The sequence below is a fragment of the Vigna umbellata genome, chromosome 9 (assembly GCF_029865625.1).
Source record: "Vigna umbellata cultivar VRB3 chromosome 9, Vumbellata_1.0, whole genome shotgun sequence".
In the NCBI taxonomy this organism is placed as follows: domain Eukaryota; kingdom Viridiplantae; phylum Streptophyta; class Magnoliopsida; order Fabales; family Fabaceae; genus Vigna; species Vigna umbellata.
In genome coordinates this window covers 26,977,976-27,005,257 of record NC_142173.1, presented here as the reverse complement: position 1 = coordinate 27,005,257, position 27,282 = coordinate 26,977,976, and the positions used below count along the sequence as shown (strand labels likewise).

General features: G+C 28.5%; 2 protein-coding genes across 2 annotated transcripts; both read right to left on the bottom strand.

Moving 5' to 3' along the window:
• Positions 1 to 12,195: 12,195 nt before the first annotated feature.
• On the bottom strand, positions 12,196 to 13,302 carry LOC124829765 (vascular-related unknown protein 1-like). The gene is made up of 3 exons (XM_047303326.2): positions 12,910 to 13,302; positions 12,674 to 12,730; positions 12,196 to 12,565 (listed from the first exon to the last, which is right to left on the bottom strand). Exons 1-3 carry the CDS (start codon positions 13,261 to 13,263, stop codon positions 12,416 to 12,418), a joined length of 561 nt encoding a protein of 186 aa, XP_047159282.2. The 5' UTR covers positions 13,264 to 13,302; the 3' UTR covers positions 12,196 to 12,415.
• Positions 13,303 to 19,366: 6,064 nt separating this feature from the next.
• On the bottom strand, positions 19,367 to 22,337 carry LOC124829759 (RING-box protein 1a-like). Its single transcript, XM_047303322.2, has 5 exons — positions 22,145 to 22,337; positions 22,019 to 22,069; positions 21,876 to 21,935; positions 19,778 to 19,849; positions 19,367 to 19,699 (listed from the first exon to the last, which is right to left on the bottom strand). Exons 1-5 carry the CDS (start codon positions 22,272 to 22,274, stop codon positions 19,662 to 19,664), a joined length of 351 nt encoding a protein of 116 aa, XP_047159278.1. The 5' UTR covers positions 22,275 to 22,337; the 3' UTR covers positions 19,367 to 19,661.
• Positions 22,338 to 27,282: the final 4,945 nt, after the last annotated feature.

Here is a 27,282-nt window from a genome sequence, read left to right as displayed (position 1 = left end):
CTATTATGTGTGGCATTAATGGTGTGGATGAAGAGATTAATTAACGATTGATGGTCATGAAAGAGGAAGCTTATTATGAGTTTTTGCATGAGTTAGACCTTTGATCTACCACCCCATTACGCAAATCACATCATTAGTGGTTGTTAACTATTTGATAGGGCACCTAACATGTGATGTTTAACAAATTTTAGCAAGTGGTTCTCACTAAGTTTCTTTTCAAACTATTAATAACTTTTCTCTAATACTATCCATGTTTACATCTATTTTCTTTTTTTCAAATAACATATAGTTCTAATTAGATAAAATTATTGTATGAAAAGTAAAGTTTTTTTCAACTATAAAAATAATTTATAACTTTTATATTAATGTCTTTAGTGACAACAACATTAAGCGAAATTTTTAGTTTGAGTACTATTGAAAACATGTGGTTGGAAAAGTAAATTCAACCAAAATAATAAGTATAGTAACATGAGGAAGATTAGTTATTAATGATATCTTTATTTAAACCTAAAATTATTAGTTGAACTGAACTAAATTTGTTAAAGTTGATTTGTTTAATGAGCTGATATTATTATTTGAGGCAATGCAATTGAAACTTCCCTTTCATTTATGAATTATTAGCTTAATGTCCAACCATCTCATGTGAAAGACTTTGATAATCTTGTAGCTTATGTATAAGGCGATCGTTGTCAACAGTGTCACCATTTTTGTAGTATTTATAATAAGTGATGGAGACTGACAAATTAACAGACAGATCATTGGCAGTGGTTGGCCATTGAAATCTTCAGCTCCGGCATTGGATTGCATACACATGAATCCATTTTTTTTATAGCACCTCTAATTCCAACCATAACTCCATGTTCACCAAATGGCCACTGTTAGTTGTCTACATGTACAGACATTTCAAAATATATATATATATATATATATATATATATATATATATATATATATATATATATATATATATATATATATATATACACACACACATATATATATATATATATATATATATACATATATATATATATATATATATATATATTTCTACCACACTTAGAAGTAAAAATTAAATACAATTTAATAATTATTCTTTTTTTTTACTCTGACATGTATTTTAAAACAAAAATTATGATAAAAAATTTCAAAATAAACAATATTTCAAATTATAATGATTGACCATAATGATAAATTTGTGATAAATAAAATTCCAAGAGATAATACTTAATCTCTTTTAGTATTATAAATAATTCACTCTAATATAAATAAGAAGATAGAAAAAAAACATTTAAATAATTACTATAAATATTACTATAAATAATTTATTGGTGAAAACTTTCATTCAAACTTGTTTCAAATGGTGGAGCACATGATTTGTTGGAGCCATTTCTTATTTGTTTTTTTTCTTATCAAATGATTGGCCAGCCGGAGGAAGGAGATGAATTCATAATATTAACAGTAATCGACGTACTATTTCATGTTAACTAAATAATGTTGATATGGATGTATCATGTGTACTATTTAAAAAGATAAGGGTCTTATATTATCAAATTTTCATATTTTAAATGCTCATATATTAGCATGTTATTTATAATTTTAAAATGAATAACAAAAAAGTGTAAAATTATATGTACAAACTTTGAGAGATGAGATAATAAGTATTTACGAAACTAGTTATTATTGTACATGCAAAATCTGAAGTATTTTTGTGTTTTCTTAATTTTTGTTCACATAATTAATATTATACATAATACATTATCATAAAATAGAATTAACCGTGATAATGTTATTATTATATATTTTTCCTAATTTTTCCCTCTCTTTTATCTTCTTGGTGATTTCTCCTACCGTTTTTCTTTAATACTTTTAATTCTTCATTACAACTCATAAATTAAAGGTTGAAAGTTTTGGTATTATAAATTAGATCTCAGATAATACAACACGAGTTTTTATAATATCTTATTCCATTTTCTTAGTCTTAAATATACCAATTCTCAAGATCTCCAAGCATCTATTGAATTGTCGATGGTGAAGATAAAAATGAAAATTGTTACAGTACCAACAAGCACTAAATCGTATTGGATATTTGTATAAGTTAGCCATCTACAATTTTCATGATACCAAAGTGTTCAGAATCTAAGTGTAAATTGAAAGTTACGTGCTATATTAAAAAACAATATTGAAAAAAAGCAAAAAACCACAAAACATGGAGCCTTAATGTTCTATGTTATAAGTGGTGTTAAGTTTTTTACATCAACAACTCATTTCTTTTTTCAATCTATTCCAATAAAGATTCAAAGTGTGGTAACATCCAACTATATTTAGGATAAATGAAAATGTTTTGAAATAAATAAGTGGAACAAGTTTGTTTTATTGTGGTACAAACTCGTGATAACATTTAACTCACAAGAAATAAATATGTTTATAGTTCCTAAAGACACGAAATTAAAATTCATATTTAGTTAAATAGTGTTTTAGAGTGATATTTGTATTGGAATTTGTCAAAATGATATAAACAACTCCAATGTCATTATGAAACATATTAAACACTTTTAAAAAATTTAATGTAGTAAGGTTAGGAAGACAATATTTATTCATTTTTAAAGGATAAACTCTAACACATGACTTTGATATCATGTTAAGAAGTAGATTTTAAATCCAAGTCAACCTTACAAAACTGGCCTATAAGGTGATGTTTGCAATACCCACACTTATTTATTATCAAATCTCGTTAGAATAGGCTTTAACCCATGACTCCGATATCATGTTAAGAAGTGAACATTTAAGTCTAACTCAACTTTACAAAATCAATTTATAAGGTGAAGTTTGCACCTTCTTATATATATATTATGAATTCACATTATCTCTAGTCGATGTAGTATCACCAACACATCCCTTACGCCTAGATATATACATCTCAAGTGTGAGACTAAACATTAATCAGTTGTCCAATAATGACTCTGATAGAGGGTGAAATGATAGGCCCAACAAACAATAAATCTCACTAGTAACACATGACTATAAGTCTAACTCAACCTTATAAAATTAGCTTATAAGGTGATATTTACATCTACTTATATATTATGAATTGTCTTATCTCTAGTTAATATGAGATTTTTAATAATATGTATGAATTTCAATTTTACATCAAAATTTAAAGATAAGAAACATTTTTAACCTAAAAAAAGGTTAACTCATAGAAATGATCAATCTTTCTAGTTTATCTCAATTAAAACTTGTAACATTTGAATTCTCAATAGTTAAGATAAAAGACAAAACCGTTATAAGCATTTTTTTTCTTGTATCAACAAGCACTAAATTGATATTGGATTTTTTTATAACTTAGTCGTCTACAATTTATTAGAAAGTGGGTTTTAAGCCTAACTCAACCCCACAAAACCGGCTTGTAAGGTGAGGTTTGCATCTCACTTATATTTATAAATTGACCTTTTCTCTAGTCGATGTAGGACTTCCAACACACCCCCTTCACGCCGAGGTATAGACATCTCGTGCGTGATAGTAGAAATTGGGTGGTCTGATAACGACCCGATTGCGGATGGAATAGAAGAATAGATTGCCCACTTAGAACTTGCTAGGATAGGCTCTAACCATGACTCTGATACCATATTAGAAAGTGGGAAGCCTAACTCAACCTCACAAAACCGGCTTGTAAGGTGAGGTTTGCACCTCACTTATATATTATAAATTGACCTTTTCTCTAATCGATGTGAGACTTTCAACACAATTCTCATGATACCAAAGCTCGTGATGTTATTAGAGGAGGGTTCACTCTTTCCAACCACCATGAAAGCCATGGAATGGTCACTTATGTATAATAAAAGGTTGGGGGTGGAGGAAGGTATATACTTTATAAAAAATTATCAACTTTTTATTTAAAAGTTTAATGAAAGATTACACGTGTTAACATTAACAATGTTAATATCATTTTATGTTGTGTTATTAATAGAATGAAGAAGGTGATTAAATGTCTTAATTCAAAACCTACTATAAGTATACAAACAAACAAAGTAAAATACACACACATTGAATACTCTCTAACTCGAAGCATTAAGACTTTTTGGCTAGAAGAGTTATTAAGAATGACAAATATTAGTACTATCATGTGGATCATGGATATAAACACTACTTGTCGACACCTTATTAATCTCAATTATAATAATCTTATTTCTTCAAACAATACAAATTATTATTTTTGTTACCTTTATTTTATTTTATAAAGCATATGTAATACAATAATTGTATGATAATTTAAATTATTGATTATTATAATTATATGTTAATTTTAAATCTATAGTATTGTATACTATTAAAATATACAACATTGACAATTCAACTCTAATTTAACATAATTGAATCATTAAATTGTGAATTAATGCGTGGAAAGGAGTGATAAGTATAAAATATAAATTTAGTATTTCTTTACAAGGATAGGTGTAGGTGCAACTTAACTTATCATTGTCATTTCTAGGACCAAGAGCTACGATGACATAGGGATTCTTGCTTTCATGGCTAGCATGATGGTTTGAATATAAATATGATATAATTGTAAGCAAAAATTTCAAAGAAGATAGAAAATTCAAGAAGAATGATAGGGCATTTTTAGGGATGTAGTATTTGTTCAATCGGATGAGACATTTTTTGGGTATAAATGTTAAAGATTTATTGGCGTATCTCCAATGAAATACGTTTGTGATTTTCTTAGATTGAGGGTTGACTTAACTTAAGAAATATCCTCAAAAAAATACAGAAAAACTTCATTCTACATTATTATAGATTATATATGATCATAGATGATTGATTCATGAACATACTAGTTATATTGACTGAAATATGTTATTTTCCGATATTTACTCTGAATTTGGGTGTAAACTTTCGATGTTTGGAAGTCAACCTTTCATTAATTTCTTCCCTAAAGTAATAAAAGACTTTTCAAAAACGAAAAATCTTATAATCAAAATTAAATTATTATTTTTTAAAGTGAAACTAAATCTACTAACTTGTTATATTTGTAAAAAATTAGACAAATTCCAACATATCCTAACCTTACTATGTCGTATAAAATAATATACAAAGTTAAGCGGTTTTCTTTTTCTGGAAAAAAGACAAATTCTAAATATGCCAACTTTAAAATCTATATTTACATAATGGGTTAAATATGTTTTTAGTCCCTAAACTATTGGCCGTTTCTGGTTTTCGTCCCTCTTTCAAAGTAAGGTACAATTTGGTCCTCATTCTTTAGAAAAACATTCGTTTTAGTCCTCAAAATTTTGTTTTTAGTCCTCGTTTTAGTCCTCAAAACGTTCGTTTTTTCGACTAAAACGAAAATTTTTTAAAGATTGAGGACTAAATTGTACCTTACTTTGGAAGAGGGACGAAAACCAGAAACGGTCAATAGTTTAGGGACTAAAAACATATTTAACCCTTACATAATAAAGTACAGCAAACTAAAGTGGAAGTTAATATGCTCCATTTGCTAATTTTGGGAAGTTATAGATAGAAAATTAGTGTGATTTGATTTGATTATGTATGTGTTTATATACAAAAGTAAAGTAGTGTACAAAAAATACGTAGAAAAAGTAAAGTACAATAAATAGTAAACTATAATTGTGTTAAGACAAATATTATCTTAAACTAATGCTGATAAATGATTACAGTAATAATTGTAATATTACACAATAAATAAAAATTGATATTGTAATGTACATTATTTCATTTTATAGGACTTGATTACGTACGTAGTGCACATCTATCTTAATATGTTTGGATTATGCGTGCATGATTGGAGTAGAAGCAATTGACTTGACACTTAGGTTATCACACTACAAAATTGATTTTTTTGAGCATTAGTAATTTTATTTGTGCCAACAAAGATCTAATCCAAGCTACTTCAACTGCAAGGTCAGTCATGACTCTACATTTTGATTTTGTGCTTGATCGTGACACTACCTTTTGTTTTCTTGAAGACCAAGGAACAAGAGTTTCTTTAAGAAACACATTGTCCTACCATTGATTTTTTTTGTCATCAGTTCTAGTTGCCCAATTTGCATCAAAATATCCCATTATGTCAAAGATCATTTGAGAGTTTTATGTGTAGACATAAGTTTATTATGCCTTGAAGATATATTAGAATTATTTTTATTCCTTGTCATTGATCCATGGTCAAATATTACAATGTCATGTCCAATTGAGTTAGGTCCACATTAGGCTAAGTATAGTTAAGTTGACATTGGATCAAGTCAAGTTAAGCTTACATTGGATCCATGTTAGGCTAAGTCAAATCAGTCTACCTTGGGTTTTATGGAGTCAGACCTATCTCTAGCCAAGTCAAATCGAGCCCACTTAAACTCAGTTGAGTTAGATCCGCACCTAGCTCAATTGAGTTAGGTACACCTCAAGTCAAGTCGAGTAAATTCCACCTCTAGTCAAGCTGAGTCATGTCAACCTTGAGTCGAGTCGAGTCAAGTTAATCTCATGCTAAGTTAAGTCAGACTCACCTCTAATCGAGTAGGGTTTGGCCCACCTCACAGTGAATCGATTCGAGTCCACCTCGAGACAAGTAAAGTCAGGTCTATCTTATGCTAAGTCGAGTTGGGCCAACTTAAGGTCAGTGATGTCGAGCCCACCTTGGATTGAGGGCGGCCACCTCGTGCCTAGTTGAGTCAAACACATGTCATATCAAGTAAAGTTTAGTCCATGTTAGGCCGAGTAAAGTCAGGGCATGTTAAAGCAAGTTGCTTAGGCCATTATTGGGCCAAGGCTCATTGGTGTTACATAAGAGCAAGTTGATTCACCTCACCTTGGATCGAGTTGAGTCAGGTTGAACTAACCTTCATCAGAGTTTAGTCGGGGGCACATCAAACTGAGTTGAGTTGGACTCAAGTTTGATACATATTAGACCAAGTTCAATCATGTCTACTAATTTAGACTGAGACAAGGTCGATTAAGTTTAGACACTATATGGACAAACAAGTTAGTTTGGGTTGTAACTTAGTTGCAAATAATAAAAATTAAGTAAGAATAAAGTTGTAATTAATGTAAAATATTTGAGATCAATTTGTAATTTAAGTATTTTAAAGACTTGTGTTATTATAAAATATATATATATATATATATATATATATATATATATAAATGGTAATTAAACTCTTATAGTAAAGCTAAACTCCCTTTGACCATGACCTTAACCAACTTTAAGTAGGGGCTTTGGGGGTTAGGGTTTTTTAGTCTACTTATTTGGTGGACCAAATAAAAAGGAAACTTATTTAGAAGTGAGTTGGACTGAGACTTACAATTTCAAGAAAAATAGTTTCTAGAAAAAAATAATATGCTCAAAGAATAGAGGTTAGAGAAATTTGTTAAAGAATGATGTGGTTAAATAGTGGAAGGACATGAAAATGATGTATGGAAAGACAACAATTTAAGCTTATTTGAAAATGAAATTATTAAAAGAGTAGGAAATGGTGTTAGGTGAAGTTTTTAGTTAATATGTTATAAGGACAACAACAAAGGCTACCAATAAACAAAATAACAAATTATATTATTCTATTACAAAGTAAAAACTAATGGAAATGTGCAATATGGTGAGTTACAAATGTCAGGAATAAAGATTAGATGGAAAAGAAATCTATTTGAATGGTAAGAATGGATTTTTGAAAAAAAAATGAAAGAAGTGTAAAGAATTCAAGTATGAGTTAAAAGTTCTACATTGAGTGAAAATGAAAAAGTTTACTAGTATATAATAAAAATAAGACCCATAAAAATAAAACCTTAAGATTTTAAGTTGAAAGTGGTGTCAGATTTTTTTATATAAGAAACTCATGCATTAGAGGTGAACATACTCCCTAGTTTATCCTAATAAAAGAAATTTAACAATGGTATCATAGTTGATGGTTTGTGGTAAGACTCAACCATAGGTAAGATAAATGGAAATGTGTTCAGATAAATTGATGGGACAAGCATGTTTTGTCCATAATAAAAACTAAATTCACTTGTGAGAGAAATTGATAGGAATTCAAGTATGAGTTGAAAGCACGTATTGAATAAAAATAAGAAAGTTAAATGGTAGATAGAAAAAACAATATCCATAAACATAAAGCTTAAAGATTTTATGTTGGAGGTGGTGTCAAATTTCTTGTATGAGTAACTCATACCTCAATGGAGGTCAATTTCTCCTATCTATCACGGTAAAAAATAATTTCAACAAAAATAACAAGTTGGGAAAATGTTAAAACAAGGTGAAGAAGACATATGGAGTTGAAAGAACTAGTCTAATAAGTTACGTTACATTAGTTCAACATATTGTTGTATTTACAACATGAGATATGTGGTAGTTAATTTGGTGTAAGGATGATAATTAGTAAAGTGGATGCGAATTTGACTATTTTATCTACATGTATTTTCATTTTCATTTTTATATGTATGAAATTTTTGTATAATCTTCTGAGAGTATATATGTATCTACTTCTTTATTATTTTAAATATTAATTAAATAATACTTTTATAATAAATAAAAACCACGACAAATAAAAATTGATATTATCAAAATATTTAATGTAGAAAAGTACATATGTTTTCTTTTATCAAATATTTAATATTAAATATTATTAAAAGAAGAATTATAATTATATAAATATCATTAAGAATATCAAATAACAATTGCATAAAAGTTAAACAATTATAAAATAAAGTAGAAGTGATGAATTATGTGTAACAAATAAGTTACCAATTTAAGGGTTAAAAAAAATTAAAATAAATTCTTTATATTATCTAATAAATTAATAACATTTTAATTATTTAAAAGAGAAATAAATATAAAAACAAAAGCAAATAGTGAAACTAATTAGAGGACAGAGAAAAAAGAATGTATTTATCTATCTTCTTTAGTTCAATTTCACAATAATACAGTTACATATATATATATATATATATATATATATATATATTGGTTTGGTTGTTTGTGCTAGAAAAAGCTTATTGACGTATTATTTTGGTTGGATGTAGAGGACAATGTACAGAATATCCTATCTGTTATGGAATCAAGGCTAGTTGGAGTTGTTTATGGATTTCTATCTTCCATTATCATTTTTTTTTTGCTATTTATACATTATACTATAACCACTCTACACCTTCACAGATACGAACCTTTCATTTTTATTTAAAAAAAAAATATTCATCATTCCAAAGAGCTAATAAAAAGAGAAACTTGTAGAATTTTCTTCCATAATTAAAATATCGGTAATTAATACTGGATAAGGAATCAACATTGTATTAAACAATTAGCATATTTGGAGAACAATGTATTTTTATTGTTTATTATCTGCGTGTGGCTGAAGATATTTCATAGGATATAATTAAGCCAATGTTCAATGAAATCAGACATTAATTAAATACACCGGAGTATAATAAAAGAATATATGTACACATAAAGCAAAAAAACAAATTATTCAAATGTAAAGTTACATATTATATCATAAGAAAACGAGCAAATGCAATGAAGTTAATCTATAGAGAAGTGTCTGATACTAAAGTTACTTAGCAGGCTTTTTCTAATAATATAATTTAATAATTGAATTTATGTAATATTATCTTTACAATTTTACGCACCAAGTTACAAAAACATTAAATTAACTCTTATGATGTTATAATTTGTGCTTATTACCTTATACAATGAAAGTGCACATTATGTTTGATATTCTAAAATAAAAATTTCAATAAAAAAAATATTAGATTAGTTTCTAAATAATAATGTTATAAATCGACTCTAATAATATAAAAAAGTATATATAGTTTATCTATTTTATTATAGTCTATTAAAATATATGATGCAAACACCTTAGATAGTAAATCCTCATACTCCTAACTCTTTTATTAAAAGTTTTGTTCATTCTTTCTACTAGATAATTCATTGTTATGTTCTTGATACAATTAACCATTAAACTTGTTTCAGTTTCAATACTTTTTTCCACTTTTTAAACACAAAAAAACATATCTATTTCTTTTTCAAAAAATAGATCCCTAAAGATACAATGTTCCCAACATGAGTACCGACCCTCACTTAAAAAACTGATTTTTTTTTTCAATAAAATATTGTAATTTTGAAAAAAGAGAATAGAATTGAGTTTCTTTCATTATTTATAATCTTTGTATATGTGTGGATAGAACATATACATTATTTTTATTTTAATTTATCTGCACAATATTTTCACAAATAAAAATAAAATATTTATATTTATCAATTTATTAAATAAAAACTTTAATTATCTAAATAATAATAATAATAATTTCAATAAAAAATAAAAATAAATAAAATAAAAACAATAAGTATACCAATCATTACTTATCATGAGAGAACATGTTTCTACTTGTTGAGCTGATAATTAAAGCTAATCATAAATTCTAATATTGTTATTGAGATCTTTCAAAAAAAACATTCCATATAAAATCAACATCCATAAATCAAGTGACAATTCATATAAGAGTCCATAACATCCTCTTCTTCTTTGTACATTTCACATTATTTTTTTCATTTTTATTCAGAACCAAACTCACATTTGCATTCTTAACAAAAAAAACATATATATATATTATTTTAAATTTATAATTTTAATTGAGTTTTTTAGAAACAATTAAATAGATAAAATTGTATCATGAAGAGCTATTAAATGTTGTAACAAGTACCTAAATTCGTTCCTAAAAGAAAAATGGTTTTTAAAACAAAAGCAATAATTATACCCAAATACTTATACTCTCAGGCAAAATTAAAAAGATATCCTCCTTTTATATATTTTTTGGTACACCCAAAAATAAAATATTCTTTCCTTTTTATACTGAGTAGTGAGTATGGTATGACAAGCCACAGGAATCCAACGACTTGCACGTTCTTTCTTCCTTTTGCCTATTATAATATTTATCTCATCCTCTTTAATTTTTTTACCCTTTCTTTCTCTCATAAAACTTTCCCTTTTAATATTTATCTCGTACAGTTTTTTAAGTTTAAGTCTTTATTCACTTAAATAAATCTATAGAAAAGTAATTGAATCAATTCGAAAGGATTTGAAAATAATTTCTTTTGTTGTTTATTTGAATGGATTTGGAGGTAGATGAGAGTGAATTTGGAAGTAAATTTTTTTAATTTATCACATCAATCAAATTCTACCTTAATTCTTACAAACGTTATTTCCAAATTCAATTTTATTTACCTCTAAATTTACTTAAATAAATAACAAAAAATTTATCTCTAAATCATCTCAAATCCACTCAATTACTCTCTCCAAATCCATTCAAATGAACAAAGGTAAGTGATAAAAATTTATAGTTCAACTGGATTCTTGAAACCACACATCAGTGTGTAAGTCACGGCAAAACAAAATTTCATTTCAACCATAATTAACTATAATTCAAACAGGTGTTCACACAAATATCTGCACTAAGCAATTTTTTTCTTACCAACAGTATAATACAAAATATTAAACAAATTTGACATAACTGAGGAAAAATATTTCTTACCCAAATAAAAAATAACTAATGCTTGTAGTTGTTGGAAAAAGAATGAAAGTTTTTATTCAACTAAAATAACATCAATTTAAATATATAAATAAATATAAATTTTATTTTATAAATTGGTTTTATAAAATTAAATTAAGTTTAATATTCACTTTTAGCATAATATTAGAATTAAGATTTAGAATCTATTCTATCAAAAATGTTTTTTTGTTCTGTGTATTATATTATCATAACCTTTACGACGGAGTTAGATATAAAATTCACTCTTAGAAAACAAATTCAAAATTTATATAAATAATTTTCTTTTTTACTTTATAAGTCAATTTATAAAAAATTAAATTGAAGACAAAAAAAATTATCATAATATTACCTAAATCTAAAAACCACCAAAAATATATTAAAAAAAAATCAAAATCTCACGTAATACAATCAAATTTCATGGTAATTGTTACAATTCATTTAATTTGAAGTTAAATATTGACCAATCCACCTGATTCATTCAACTCTTAACTATATACCTATTATTTGTTTCTTTCTACCTGTCCTCATTACAAATAACCAGCATGAATATTATTTATCAAAATCCACATTTTCTTTGTTAATTAAAGTCTGACCGTGACAAATATTAATGAATCATGATGAAGTAAGAAAAGTGAAACAGTATAGTAAATTAAGTTTCCTTTGAAGAACAAAAGTTTATGAAATTGCTAACAATATAGGATGAAAGAATATACAGATATATAGTGAGATAGAGATTATACATCACAGTGAGTGATGAAGCTCTTTAATATACAATTGAAGAACTTGAGCTACATAGAAGAACACAAAGAAAAGGAGACAAGGAGAGGGACAGATAAAGAGAGAGAAAGTATATAGACAAAAGTATCAGTCACCCCAAATAATTAACCAACAAAGACAAAGGAACCAGGCATAATCCCCTTTTCTTCAACTCTGTGCAATCACCATTCTTTCCATTATACTTTAATTTATCATCTCTCTTCTTATCTGAATAATGCTCTGATGATTTCAACCCCTTACCCTACGCAATCATCATCATCAAACCATACATACAATTTGTCAGCAAAAACTCACTCTTCTCCCTTAAATCATCATCAAAAAAGCATTATATATATTAATCCAGGTTTACCAGTTCATCATCATCATCTTTTCTAGAACTCATTTCAGCTGGATTCAAGTCTCTCACCTTCAGACAGTAATCAGTAAAGATATTACAAGAAAAGGCATATATCATTGGTGAAGTGAGAAAGGAAAAGAAAAATAAAAATCATTTTTTTCTTTTTTTTTCTTCAACCCTCTTGTCAAATTCAGCATGTCATCCTTATAACTCGGATTATTATAAAAAAAAGATGATAAAAATCATACCTTGGGACTATTGACAGGAGAGCTAGCAGTGTCTTCCAAAGGGTCATCTTCTGATATCTGTTTGGCTCTTGCTTTCTTGAAGGTCAACTTTTTGGGTGGATTTGGGGCCTTGAAAGAGGGAGAAGAAAGAAGATGATGATGATGATGATGATTGTGGTGAGAAAATTTCCATGCAGCAGAAGAAGCAGCATCTGAGAGCAAAGATGAACCATCCAAACTGGAACAATAACTGGGTTCTATGCCTTTTGAGAAGTCTTCAAAGTAAGATGTCCATCCACTTTCTCCATCAGAACCGCTTGGTTTTCTGCTTCCACCAACTATGCCCCTTGATGAACAATTCAGAGAATGATCCATTAGTCAAACTCTAACAACACCACCATATATACTATATAGAGCTCCACAATAATAATAATAATAGTAATCATTATATACAACTTATAATAAGAACAATTATGAGTAGAATATCAATATCAATACTCCCTTTCATATTTTCTTTATTTCTCTATCTTTTAAAATAATAAAAGAAATTATTTTTCACTACAAATTAAAATAATAAAAGAAATTATTTATATTATTGAAAATGTGAAATTATTTTATATTATATGAATTTATAAAATTAAATTAAACTTAAAATTCACTTACATTCAAAGTTTATTTATGAATAGTTTATATTAGCATTGTTGATGATATATGTTTCGGTTAGTATGGTTGAAAATTATACCTTCATATTTTAAATCAATTCACTTTGTTCAGTTTATTTTTCCTTTTCTAATATTTTGTTAAATTTTCTTTAGTAAAGTCTAAATCTGAGTGGGTATATATCTATTAAAGATATTCTTACTCTGATACTCAAGCCAGTTTTCAGTTATACAATTGATTATCACAGTTAAGTCTTAAATATCCAATAAATATAATACCTACTTCCTTATCTTGTCTCTGTATTTATAGGTTCTGAAATTAACTTTTATTTAGGACTGACCCAATCACAATTCAATGTCTTATAAACATATTTTACCTTACTAATTATCTTGAAATTTTCTTAATATATGAGATATTGATCGATCACTGATGTCAATAGTAACCGATTGATCTATGTTGTTTAGAAAGTTTCGAAAGATTGACCAATAATTCACTTTGAGGTTGTGGTGACCAGTCGATTTATACAATACAATATAAAACTGTGATACATGGAAAGTGCATTATTAAACATGAAAAAGTAAACATGTTATAAATGCATTCTCATAACTGTATATGAACATATAATTAGTGATGAATATAAAATAAAAAATTGAGGAATTTAACCGACTTAATATGCGAGATTCCCCTACCCTAAATTTAATTTTAATTTGGTATTTTCCTAATGCAAGTGAATAGTTTTAATAATAATGTTTGGTGAGAGGTTGAGGAGAGGTTTGGTAGAAAGATAACCGAAAGTTAGAGTGAAGAATGGAGAAAAAGAGAAGAGATGCATACCGTAGATTCTTGAGGTGGGACAGAGGGTGTTTAAGAAGTTAAAGTAACAGTTGAAACTCTAACTGAAAACCAAACATAGAAAGATAGAAAGAGGAGAGAAGAAAAACACAAAAACAAAAGAAAACAAATTGCAGATAGAGAAACAGTTGACCTTTGCTGTTCGAAAGCATGCTGTTTTCCATTTTTCTCCTCAGGAGTGCTATGGGGACGTTATTGCTCCTATTTTCGTTGAAACATAAATAATAAAATAGAAGGGGAAAAATAAATTAGTGTGACAAATGATGTAATGAAAAAGAAAAGTATGGATCAAAGTCAAAGAAAAAAAAACTGAATATATCAATATGGTAAATATATTTTTAAGTAAGAGTTTATTAAGTACAAAAAGACAGTTGAGTATTTTTGTAAAGGAAAAACTTATGGGTCTATTATTTGAAGATATTTTACTGTATATGGTGTCAAGTTTTTTTTTTTTAACGTAAATCTCATAATGTTTTGATTTTTCTTTTAGTCATTAGTAGTATTAGAAACGAATATTCGTCTTAGTTTTTAAATGAAGTTAAAGATTGCTATTTGGTTAGTTCATAGTATCGGTTGATTTTATTGGGTAATTAATATGTAACAATGACCGTTTATATGATTTTATTATTATTACTTTTGTATCGAATTTAAAATTTTATTTAAAAAATTGATTATTTTATACTTGTTATTTTTAAGTATTTTTGAAATTATTTTGTGAAGATTCCATATTATATTAAGAATTTAAGTGTGAGTTGAAGTTTTCAAATTGAAGATAAATGAACAAATTGAGTGGTATGAAAGAAAAATAAGATCTATAAATATTAAGTCTTAAGATTTTAGGTTGAAAATGATGTTAGGTTTTTTATATAGGTAACTCATATATCATTGATAGTAAATTTTTCCAGCCTGATCTAGTAAAGAATTTTAATAGTGTTATCAAAGTTGATGATTTGTTTTGGTTCTTAGTTTAGACAAAGACAAATATGTCTCATTGTAGTAAGACTGGATCACATTAGAGTTAGTAGAAGTGTGTTGAAATAAAAGGAAGGGATGTTAGAAACCACTCAAAATCCAACTCATTTGTGGGGAAGATTGTTATCCAAGTATGAGTTGAGAGTCTTACCTTGAGTAAAAATAAAAAAAAAGTTAAATACAAGAAAAAGGAAGAGCCATAAACATTAAGCCATAAGATTTTATGTTAGATTATGTGGTGTAAGGTTTACGAACAACTCATACCTCAAAGGTGGTCAATCTCCTTAATCTATCGCAATAAAAGAAAATTCTATTGTTTTATTAAAATTGATAGTTTGTCTTGATGTTCGACTTAAGCGAAGACAAGTATGCTAATTATGATAAGAGATTCAATCATAGTTAAGGTCAGTGAAAATGTGTTGAAAAGTGTGGCAAGTATGTAATTTTGTGGTAAAAAAATAATAAAATCCAACTCACACTTGTGGAGAAGACCTTTAAGAATTCAAGCATTAATTGAAAGTCTCATATTAAGTAAAAAATGAAAAGGTTAAATGATATATAAGAAAAACAAGACTCTTATACATTGAGTTTTAAGATTTTATATTAGATGTGGTGTCAAGTCTTTTATGAAAAACGTATACATCAAAGGTGATTAATTTCTTAATCTATCATATAATAAAAGAAAGCTAACAATGATATTAGAGTTGATGATTTGTCTTGGTTTCTTGCTCAAGTTGAGACAAATATATCCTCTTTTGGTAAAGATCCAATCATAATTTGGATTGGTGGAAGTGTGTTAAAATAAAGAGATAAGACAAATATGTTCTATGATATAAATCAATGATAAAATTGAACTCATAAGTGTATAAAAGATAGTTAGAAATTCAAGTATGAATTAAAAGTATCACATTGAATATAAATAAGAAATTTGAATAGTATATAAGAAAAGAAAGAAACATAAATATGTTTGAATTTCCAACACATTAATTATATCATTAAAATAGAATATATAAATAGTGTTAAAAACCGATCTTATAAGTTGAATTAAGTTTAAATATTTTTTCATGTATGTTTGTTTGCAATTGTAAATCATCTACAAATGTTTAAAAACATGATTATAAGATTGAAAAACTTATATACTCTCCTTATCTCTAACATTATTATTAATTAAAATTTGAGTTTCACAATTAGTGCCTTGTTAAAAACAATAGTCCTTAATATATTCCAGCTATAAACCAAAATAAAATGATGGAGAAGGTACATAATTGTCTTTTTCCGCTTCTATGATTTTACACCACAACAAGACAACATGAAGACATTAAGCACAAACATAAACTATTACTGATATTAGTTGCACTTTTTCTTGGACTGATTCTCTACCCAAATTCTTATGGGTTGATGCTTATCAAACTGTAATTTTTAATCAATAGGTTCAAAGAACACTATATCCTATGCAAGGTATGGGTACTAAATCTTTATAGTTTAAAATTTGGCCATCAGCATAGTTTGATATATTTTATATCATATAATTAATACAAAGTGTTAACAAGATTGGTTAAACATTTGTAACAACCATTAATTGAAGAAAATTTGTACTTAAAAATAAAGTGGGATAAGACAAATGATTCTATAGAGATTTCTTTTTTACGCAGATAAAAAAAATTCATATTATGTCTTTATATATAAAGAAAAAAAATACACGACTTCTTCTGTATTATATATATTATAGAGCTGTCAAAACGGGTAACCCGGCCCGAACCGACCCACCACGGGTTGACCACTTAGTGAGTCAATCCAACCTGGCTCATTTATTAGCGAGTCAAAAAAATTCGAACCCGATCCGACTCACCACGGATTGGTGGGTTAAACGGGTTGGCTCATTGACTCACTTAATTAACTTTTTTTTCACCTTCTTCTTCTCAGATTCTTATAACATGTTACTTTGATCGATCAAATTGAAACAATAATAATTGAACCAATTGATATAAAAGAAAATGAAACAAAAGAAATATATTGTTATATATATTCTAAGCTATCAAGCGTAAAGTTTTGCCAATTTAGTTTAGTGAGACATATAAGAAACTACATATAGACGTTAACAAAAATATATAGCACAAGATAAAATTGTCATGCTTGTAGATAGGTGTAAAAACAAGATAAAACAAATGATATATTCTCGAATTATTCAATCTATAATATTATCCATCTATTAAATTGGAGTCCTGAATGGATAAATCCACAGTATTATGGTCTCTTGAAACATCTTCTTCTTTATCTCCATCTGTAATATTATCCAATCTATAATCTTAGGGTTTTATTTGCGAATGAGAACTTTTGGAAAGACAGCAACGCAAAATGCTCTATTGCTAAGTAAAGGTTGTGCATTTTGAATAATTAATTTAATTAATTTGATTTCAATAAAAAAATAGGATTTGAATAATTAATTTAATTAAAAAAATAGGTAGGTTGGTGAGCCAACCCGACCCACCACGGGTTCAACCCGTGTGAGCCGGGTTCTTAGTAAGCCGGGTCAAAATTGGCTCACATAAAAAATTTTGCATTTTTTTCAATCCAACCTGGCTCAAACCCGTGGTGAACCAGGTTGACTCACGGGTTTCAATCCATTTTGACAGCACTATATATATATATATATATATATATGTATATATATATAATCTAGAATCAACTCTACAATTTGAACTATAATATTTGTCTTACTAATGGCTCAACAATCAACTACAAAAGAAAATGTGAAACTTCGAAACACAATTTTATCCGCGTTTTGGAAGGCATTTTCTTTTCTTTTCTCTTTTAGGTCGAACTTAAAAGTTTTTTATTTATGCACAAAATTAGCTAAAATTTGGTCAAGCAACTAAGCTATATTTAGTTATATAATAACCATTGAAATGCGTAAATATTTTGTTTAATCTTTGTAAAATAAATGATCATATATATATATATATATATATATATTATATATATATATATATATATATATGGACGAGCACAAAGATGGACAGGGGACCTAACGAATCTGGTAGCTATAATACTACAAGATTCGGAGATTCGCAATGTGTAAGAGGTGTCCAACTGTATAGCTGTACTTTGGAACTGCGACTAATTATGTGGCCATGTACGACAATATTATGTTTAGAATATCAAGTATAAAACTTCCTAAGTTGGTATAGATATTTCATATTCTTTTGTACTACAAAATATTTTAAAATTCAAAAATTAATCCATTAATTAATAAAACTATTAATAATTAATTATCTATCTAAAATAAAAGAAAAAGTTGAAAATAATAAAAAATGTATCAAACTATTAAAAATTGGAATGAACTAAACTTTTAAAACAAACTATTTTAATACACTACAATAAACTAGATTAACTAGTAGGCTAATCAAATAAATTAGTATAACATCACCCTAAACACGGAAAGAGTAATCACTTTTGACAACTATTTCATATTTAAAGTAACATCATTAAAAAAGTGGTTAAAGTGGTTCTTATATCAGTTGTTTAAAATAAACAAATATCACTACCTAATAATTAGATTTATTTTATAATTCCCAATTTTCTGGGGAAATTTCAGCCTCAACTTAGCGTCACCGCCCGAGAAAGGCAAACATTATGATTTGGCTTCGTTGCATATATTTAATTTACTTTTAAAATCAGAAGAAATGGACCCACATTAAATAATTTCAGTCCAAATTATGCCCCTGCGTGTTCTAATAATTTATTTTCTCATTTTTCATTCGTTCTTTATTAATATATACTGTTTACAAAATTAAACAATTTGATACCACACTAGGCCACAAGTACAACAAACATTTTTTTTCTTATCAGTGAGAAAGAAAGGTCGCATTGCATGAGATAAATGAAAAAGCACACCCTAGATACTGAGCCATACTGACATAATAATGCATGGCCACACCATACTGAAATGTAAAACACCGACAGTCAACCAAATGAGAAAATGTGCAATGAAATGTAACGATAGCAATGTGCTCAAATGAGACCATTATCAAGAAAAATTAACCAACTCATACGGCTCGTAAACACAACTAGTTGAAACAACTGATACGAAGCCGATGAAATAGATAAAATCAAAACATTAAAATAAACTTTACATAAACCATCTGTGTATATTAAACTCCATCTGGCAAACTGATTCCTTGAACATAATAAATTCAGTAGACAAGCAAAATAAAAAAAGAGAGTTGTAATATTAAAAATATCGGATAGACAGTACAAATGTCCAAGGAGATCTCAACCGCGTCGGAGTTCTAGTGCCCGTATTTCTGAAACTCCCACTCACTGTTATCTGTACAGGTACAAAAACACAAGTTAGAAGTGCACTTCTTAATCTATAAAGGAGGATGAAGGATCCACGTCTGCATACCTAGAGGACAAACTTGACGAGTCTTGAGCCATCGACTAATGCAGTGGAAGTGAAAAGCATGGTTACAAACGCCTGTATAAAGTAGCAGTTTGAGTAATTCAGTGCAAACTAGAAAAATACTAACAAACACAGAAGCCCACATTACTATTCTTTTAAGTCCCAGCTAAACTGAAATAGCACAACATTTTTACTCATGACACGAAGAAATAACCTACACATGATTATTCCAAAATTAAAAAAAAGGTAAAGAGTTTACAACATTGCGATAATCTAGAAATACCAAAACGTTACTGGAGACAAAGTATATTTTGTCCCACAAAAATGAAGGGTCCAACATTATTTTGACCATCTCAATGTTATTAACACGTATTTCCATTTTTTTCATGATGGAACCAAACAATGGAATGGAAGCATCCCTTGGTAACTCCTTCACTTCTCTCACTTCCTTTCTTTTCTTTAATAGGAACCCTTTCCGTTTCCTCCTTCGTACCCAAAAGCCTGAAGGTCATCATAATCATAATAATTCACATTTCTGACTCTTATAAACCACAATTCCAAGGGTCAAGAAAGTACGATTAATTTAGAAGCTGCAAGAACTTGAATAAAAAGGTGTGGCCACATTCTTGCAGGACAACTCATGGTGATTGTCTCATAGAGTCGTACTGAGTATATAAAAATCCATGATCTCTATACTCCTAAACAAATATAAGGTACACAAACCTTAAATATAACCAAAATACAATATATGATGTGTTTGGCAATAACTGCCAGTATCTCCATTAGTTCTAAAGTGCAGAGCAACATATCCCATTGGTTAGATGTTTACTGTTGAACTTATGGGCTACGCAATATCAATATGATTGTTTTTGAAATAAAAAAAAAGGTTATTCCTATTCAAATCATAAACTGCTAGGACAAATATGATGGAAACACTACTTTTAATGTTTCTTAAGCAAATTCTACTTCATTTTGCCTATAAATAAGCATATTTTTCATGGCTTACTTTTGTGACCATTTGCGTCAGAGGTGAGAGGATTGCCAATTAGATAAGATGGACATCTAATCTAGTACACTTCATAGCCATAGCAGAACGAGGCAAAGGAAGTGCCACAAGATTGAGCAGTCAAATTGAAAATAAACGCTAAATTTAATAGTTGTAGTACAATAGTATACGCAAGATACTGAATTTGCTTCAGTTTAATAGATGGCGAAACATAAAATGGGGAGGAAATAATAAACGCAAGATACACAAAATACAGTCTCAATTGGTAACGTTAAACAATGAAATATCAAAACATTAACTCAAACTAGCTTGCGTCCACCCTCCTAGAGTAAAAAACACCTTTTATCTCCTCCCTCAAGATCAAGGGCCCAATAACAACCTTACTTTGAGATAAAGGTTTTGATTCTTCAGTCAAATTATATATGCTTTAATTTGTCATATATTAATGATAATACGCCCACTTTGAACATGACAGCAGCATCAACTTACCCTCTCTTAAGTAAGAACAAACTTCCAACATATTTTCTTGTAGTAGATATTAAAGAACTCCAACCAAAGAATGTTTTATCAATTTTGTACCGACCTCAAATCTGTTGAGTTCACATCGATAGGATCAATTATCACATCTGAATCAATTATCACATCCAACTTTGGAGCTTCAAAAAGGCATCTCGGAGGATGGGAGGACGAAAAGGGAAAAGTGTATTTAAAGAAACTTTGACCTTAACTCTAAGTTATATGGAACTATTAGAACTATTGGGGGTACACATGAAGCCCCTGTCCCCAATCAAGAGATAGGAGAGTTTTTGTTCCCTTAAAAAAGGCCAATGTTCCGATAGGATCAATCACTACGTTGGAGGTATTGTTCGTCTTGGAAAAAGATATCGAAGGAGGAGGTGTATTTAAACTGACCTAGCTCGGCTAGTAAGCTAGGTAGAACTATTGGACGTACAAACAATTTTAATTTTAAATTATAATACTCCTACAATCATATCTACCTTCCTCAACCCTAAGGTAAAACAGACAGATGGATATCAAGCATTCTAAAAACCTATTTCAAATCAAACCAGCAATTAGAGCGAATCAGAAACATACCCCACGCCACTGTGCATTCTTCGCTAGTTGCGCTGGCCTGGTTGGCTTGGCACTCGATGCCTGAAATCAGGGACCAAAAATTCAAAAGCGGAACGAATCGCTTCAAATTGAAAAACAGTTCTCGATTGAAAGAACGCGCTTACATAGATCCATGATGTGGTTCCGGCAGATGGCACAGTTATCGACAACGATGTCTGCAAGAAATAAAGAAAAAATAGTGAGAAGAAAAAAACACGGGAAAAATTAGGGTTTAAGGAGAAAACAAATACCCCAAGCCCAGAGTGCGACCGCGTTCCATTTTTTGATCTCGAAACGCTTGGGCTTCTTGGAAGACGGTCCGGCGCTGCTCGATGCCTCGCCGGCCGGAATCATTGGCACGTCGGAATCAAGAGTCGCCATACCCCTTTCTAACGGTAGGAACTGTGGGTGATTTGTTCAGTGCTTTCTTCAATTGAATCAACAATGGTGTATAAAGGTCTTCTACGTTTCTAACAACAACTTTTTAATGGATTGGGCTACCGTTTTTATTTACTGGGCCTGTTACGATTGGGCCTCGTCCTTCTTTTATTGAAGAACTGGGAGCTTTTTCCCGCACCCCGTACATCCATAACTTTCTTCCTGTATTTTCATATAATTTTCTTTTTCATTTTCCTTATTTTTTAAATTGTATTATTTAAAAGTCATTTATTTTTTAGTTTTGGAGTATGTAACCAGAACTTAAAAATGAATTTCAAACAGCATAATTCAAAAATAAAAAATAACTTAAAAAATAAATAATTTTGGGAGTACGTAAGTCAAAAGTTATCTTATTTAGAAAAAAATGACTTACTAAATGACACAGATAAGAAGTCATTTTTGGCTTCACATCACATAATGCTGCGAAAGCTTTTTTATTTGTGGATTTTACAAGCTTAAGAGCTTTCGAATCGTGCGATCTAAAAATTATTTTTTATTTCTGGATTATATAATAAAAAGGACAAAATGAAAAGTTTATTTTATGTTAAATGCATGAAAAAACTTATGGAGGTGCAAGAAGAAACTACCCTGTTTAATTTTTGGTCATCTTTTTTCCATTACAAAAAGCCCATTCCTGAACGAAAGCAAGCAAGGTGCAAAATAATTTCGTATAGTTGTTAAAAATAAATCTTACATTATGGGTTCTGGGTAGCACAGAATTTTCCTTTATATTCAATTCCAAATGAACTGAAGATATTTTAGGAAAAGTTTTTTTTTATTAGAATATTTTATTAATAATTATATATACATAAATATTAAATTCTGCTAATGAAATTAATTTTTTTATTAATATCACCAACTACTGATTTCGAATTTGAAATATCTCAGATATACATTGACATTAAATACTATAAAAATAAAAAATTGTCTCTCACAAAAAAATTTGTCTCTACCAAAAAGAAATTTCACTGAATTGACTATATTTACAATTTTTTAACAAACTTTTTCTACATAAAGTCAATTTCACGTATAATGTAGTTTTAAAAATAGAAGTAAATATTGACAAAAAAACTAACAAACCATGTATATCTAACATATTTAAAATTTAGTCTGCATAATTATTAAAATAATATTAAATTAGTGAAATTGTGTGTGTGTGTGTAAGAGATTTTGTTTGGTTGATTTTTGAACTGACAAAACTATATTTTTGGATTTTGAGTTGCGTGAAAGGAAATAGAAGAAAAGTTGGGAAGGAATAGAATTTGTACAGAACATTAATTCTTTAGAAAATCTAAAGTCTGAGCTTTGATTTTAATTTATGAAGGAAATCATTTATTGTAGGGAAATAAAGTGCACGAAATCCCTTTCTTCATTGAATCCTATTATAGTTGTTCTATCATGAGTTGTGTAGAATCCACATCCTACCAACGCCTAGACAGAAGAAAGAAGATTTAAATTTCATAATAAATCTTCTACCTACGATATCTGTTTCTATAACAAGGCATTAAAAGAAGTGTGAAGCATAAATTTAAGATCATTCAATTAATGTTCAATGCAAAGATTTAGTTCTATTAAATACCCTTTCAAATATCAATATTACGTTGACATTTAACTATTTCTCTTCTTCTCCTTATCTCTTACCCTCATTAGTTTTTCATCACACTACTACATAACAAATATAACATAATCATCAAAAAATGTCATACAACTACTTTATTCTAAACCTATGGATCAACCTATTAAACAAAATGTGTGTTTACTTTTTTATTTTTAGAGTGGAATGGTTTTGACCTTAAAAATAAATAAATATATATTTACTTATTTATTTATTTTAATTATTTATTAAAAGAATACTTTTATATTTTATAATGATTTTTAAAAGATACAACTAAATGTGTTTTCTGTAATTTGTCATTTTTCTAGAAGAGCCAACGTCATTAATAAATTATCTGAAATTTTTAGTAATCCTTGGAATTAGCACAATTTATCAACGGTTCAGCGAACTCTTGGTATTGCTTGGGGTTTGAAACCCATTATCGCCTGGGGTTTGAAACCCTATTATTGGAAGCGATTTAAATATTTTTTTTATTGGAAGATTCTTATTTGATTTGTTTCGTATTTTTTAATAATACATAAATCATTAAATAAAAGAAAATTTATAAAAGGCAAGGATTTTAGATTTTTGGTGTTTATAATTTGTATATATCATTCATAAAAGAAACAAAGAGAGAAACCTACCATTTTAATAGCAAATAATGTAAATGACAAGGCGTAAAAATTAAAATTAGTAAGTCATTACACTTTTGTTCTAAATAAGAAAAACAGACATAATGAAAAATTAAAAAAATATTTGTCTAATGTAGTGCATGATGTTGATAAATTGTATTTTTGTTAGGAATATTTCCTTGATTAGATACTTGAAATATAAAAAAAAAATGATAATTGATAACTTTCTAAACAATAATATAAACATATATTAGTTTAATCAAGATTTAAATATTACAGGTGCACACACATAGTAAAATCACGAGGTAACTCTCTTTGATAATTTTGCAAAAAAAAAAATAATCATTTCCTTCATTTTATTTAGGGTTAAATATGTTTTTAGTCCCTAAACTATTGGCCGTTTCTGGTTTTCGTCCCTCTTCCAAAGTAAGGTACAATTTGGTCCTCATTCTTTAGAAAAACGTTCGTTTTAGTCCTCAAAATTTTGTTTTTAGTCCTCGTTTTAGTCCTCAAAACGTTCGTTTTTTCGACTAAAACGAACGTTTTTTAAAGATTGAGGACCAAATTGTACCTTACTTTGGAAGAGGGACGAAAACCAAAAATGGTCAATAGTTTAGGGACTAAAAACATATTTAACCCTTTTATTTACTTGGGATTTCAACGTTGAAACTTGGTTTAAAACACAAAAATAGTCAAAATAATGAAAATAACTTATTTTCTAATACACCATGATTAAAATTAAAAAATTATTAATTTCATTTTGTAACTATGCGCTAGAAGGATAACTTGAAGATGAGCTAGAATCAATATTTCATCATCTAAAGGATTGTTCCCTTCTAAATACTCTATATGAGAGTTATCAATATTTATCAAATTTGTTTCTATCTAATGAAGCACTATTGAATCAAATGACAAAGACGTTATTAAAAAAAGGATGATTTTTTCCAAATGAGATAGTTGTTGTTAGCTGCTCGAATAATGAAGCATCGGTTTAATTAAATAACTAAAGAAAATAGATAGACCTTTCTTTCTCTTCGTCTTAGATCGATGGATCTTCTCACTTGAAAGATCTCCTATATCGATAAAACACATTCTAGTTGGCTAAGCCTAATTCAAATTGTTTTTGTTCTGAAGCAAAGATATCCACAGGGCGATTTGTCCTATGCAGATATTCACAATCTAGAAGTATTGATTTTTTTTATAGGCCTTAAAAGGAGAAGAAAGATTGAAATGCCAATAGGCGTTTATATTTTGAATTCCCTTGACCCGAAAGTACACTATCCATTTTGGGAATGTTCAATGCCAAAGTCATTGAATGGGTAAGTCGTAAATTCCTAAAACGAAACATTTAATGTACTTTATCCATCCGCTAGGCTACGAGTGGGGTGTTTTACTAGAGGTTTTTAATGTATCAATCTACCCTTGTGTGATTCTTATTGAAGCATTTACTCCTCGGAGAAAGTAGGGTGCAGGCGGATAATTTCAAAACCAATTACCCATTCATTAGATAGAGAAGATCACCAAAAATATCGAACTTATTCCAGTTCAATAAGAGATCTCAATATTATGCCTTGAAGAGAACTTCAACCTTCATGCTTTTTAGCACGAGATTTTGAGTGTCACATTTCTACAATTTCACCACCAAGGCCTTTTTAAAGTAAATATCATATCCCAAGAATATGATATTTATTTAGTGTGAAGTATGGAATATATCCCAAAGGTAGAGTGTCGGAGTCTTTTTATTGATTTGTCATGTCATATAGGTCGAGGTCGGACATCTAATTGGTTTTATTCGAATTATCCATAGGATATCTTACCTATCTATATAGATAGATATAGATATTCTATAAAAAAATGGACTAATTAAATTTATTTATCAATTCAATAGAAGCCTAGAGAGATTAATTGAAAAGGGTCCTACATAATAAGATAAGTGAAAAATAGGTCTAATTATGCCTATTACTTATCCTCAATAGAACGGATGTAGAGATATATTTGTAAACATAATATCTATTTAGATACGCTCGAATGAACTCTTCTCATAATGAGAATGTATATAATCCCATTTCGGTTAGGTCCAATATAAAATTGAACTTAGAATCGTGGAATCGACTCAATCATTGAATTTTTTATTCTAAGTTCATATCCCTAGCCCATTCTCATTTTGGGCGAAGCATATTTCCTAACTCTTTTATTCCTGTTAGTAAGGTAAGAGTTGACCTAAGAAATAGATTCTAGAAGCTAAAAAATGTTATCCTGAGCAATTTCAGTAATAAGGTTCAATGGTATTCCAGGTATAGTGGATGTTATCACACATACAATCATACTTAATTCGATGGAATTGTTTAATCTTCAAGGGGATCTTCTATAATTTTGCACGTGAGGAGTTATTTCTTGTTTTTGTTAAGTCATTAATAACATGATTATTTTTAGATAATAGTAGATAGAAACAACCCTTGTAAGGAGACATTTATGAACTAAGAAATATAAGCCTGCTTGTCACCCATACCAGAATAAATGAAGTTTTCCAAAAAAAATCTGCTAATGAAGGAAGACCTCCTAAGGATAAGAGACACAAGGCTAAAGAGAAAGTCAAATAAGGATTTTTTGTGTATAATCATGCATAATCTCAAATGTTATCAATTTTGGTACGTAGACCAAATGATACAATGCAAACAAAAGTTCCTAGACTTATCGAGATATAGAGTAACATAGAAGTTATCCT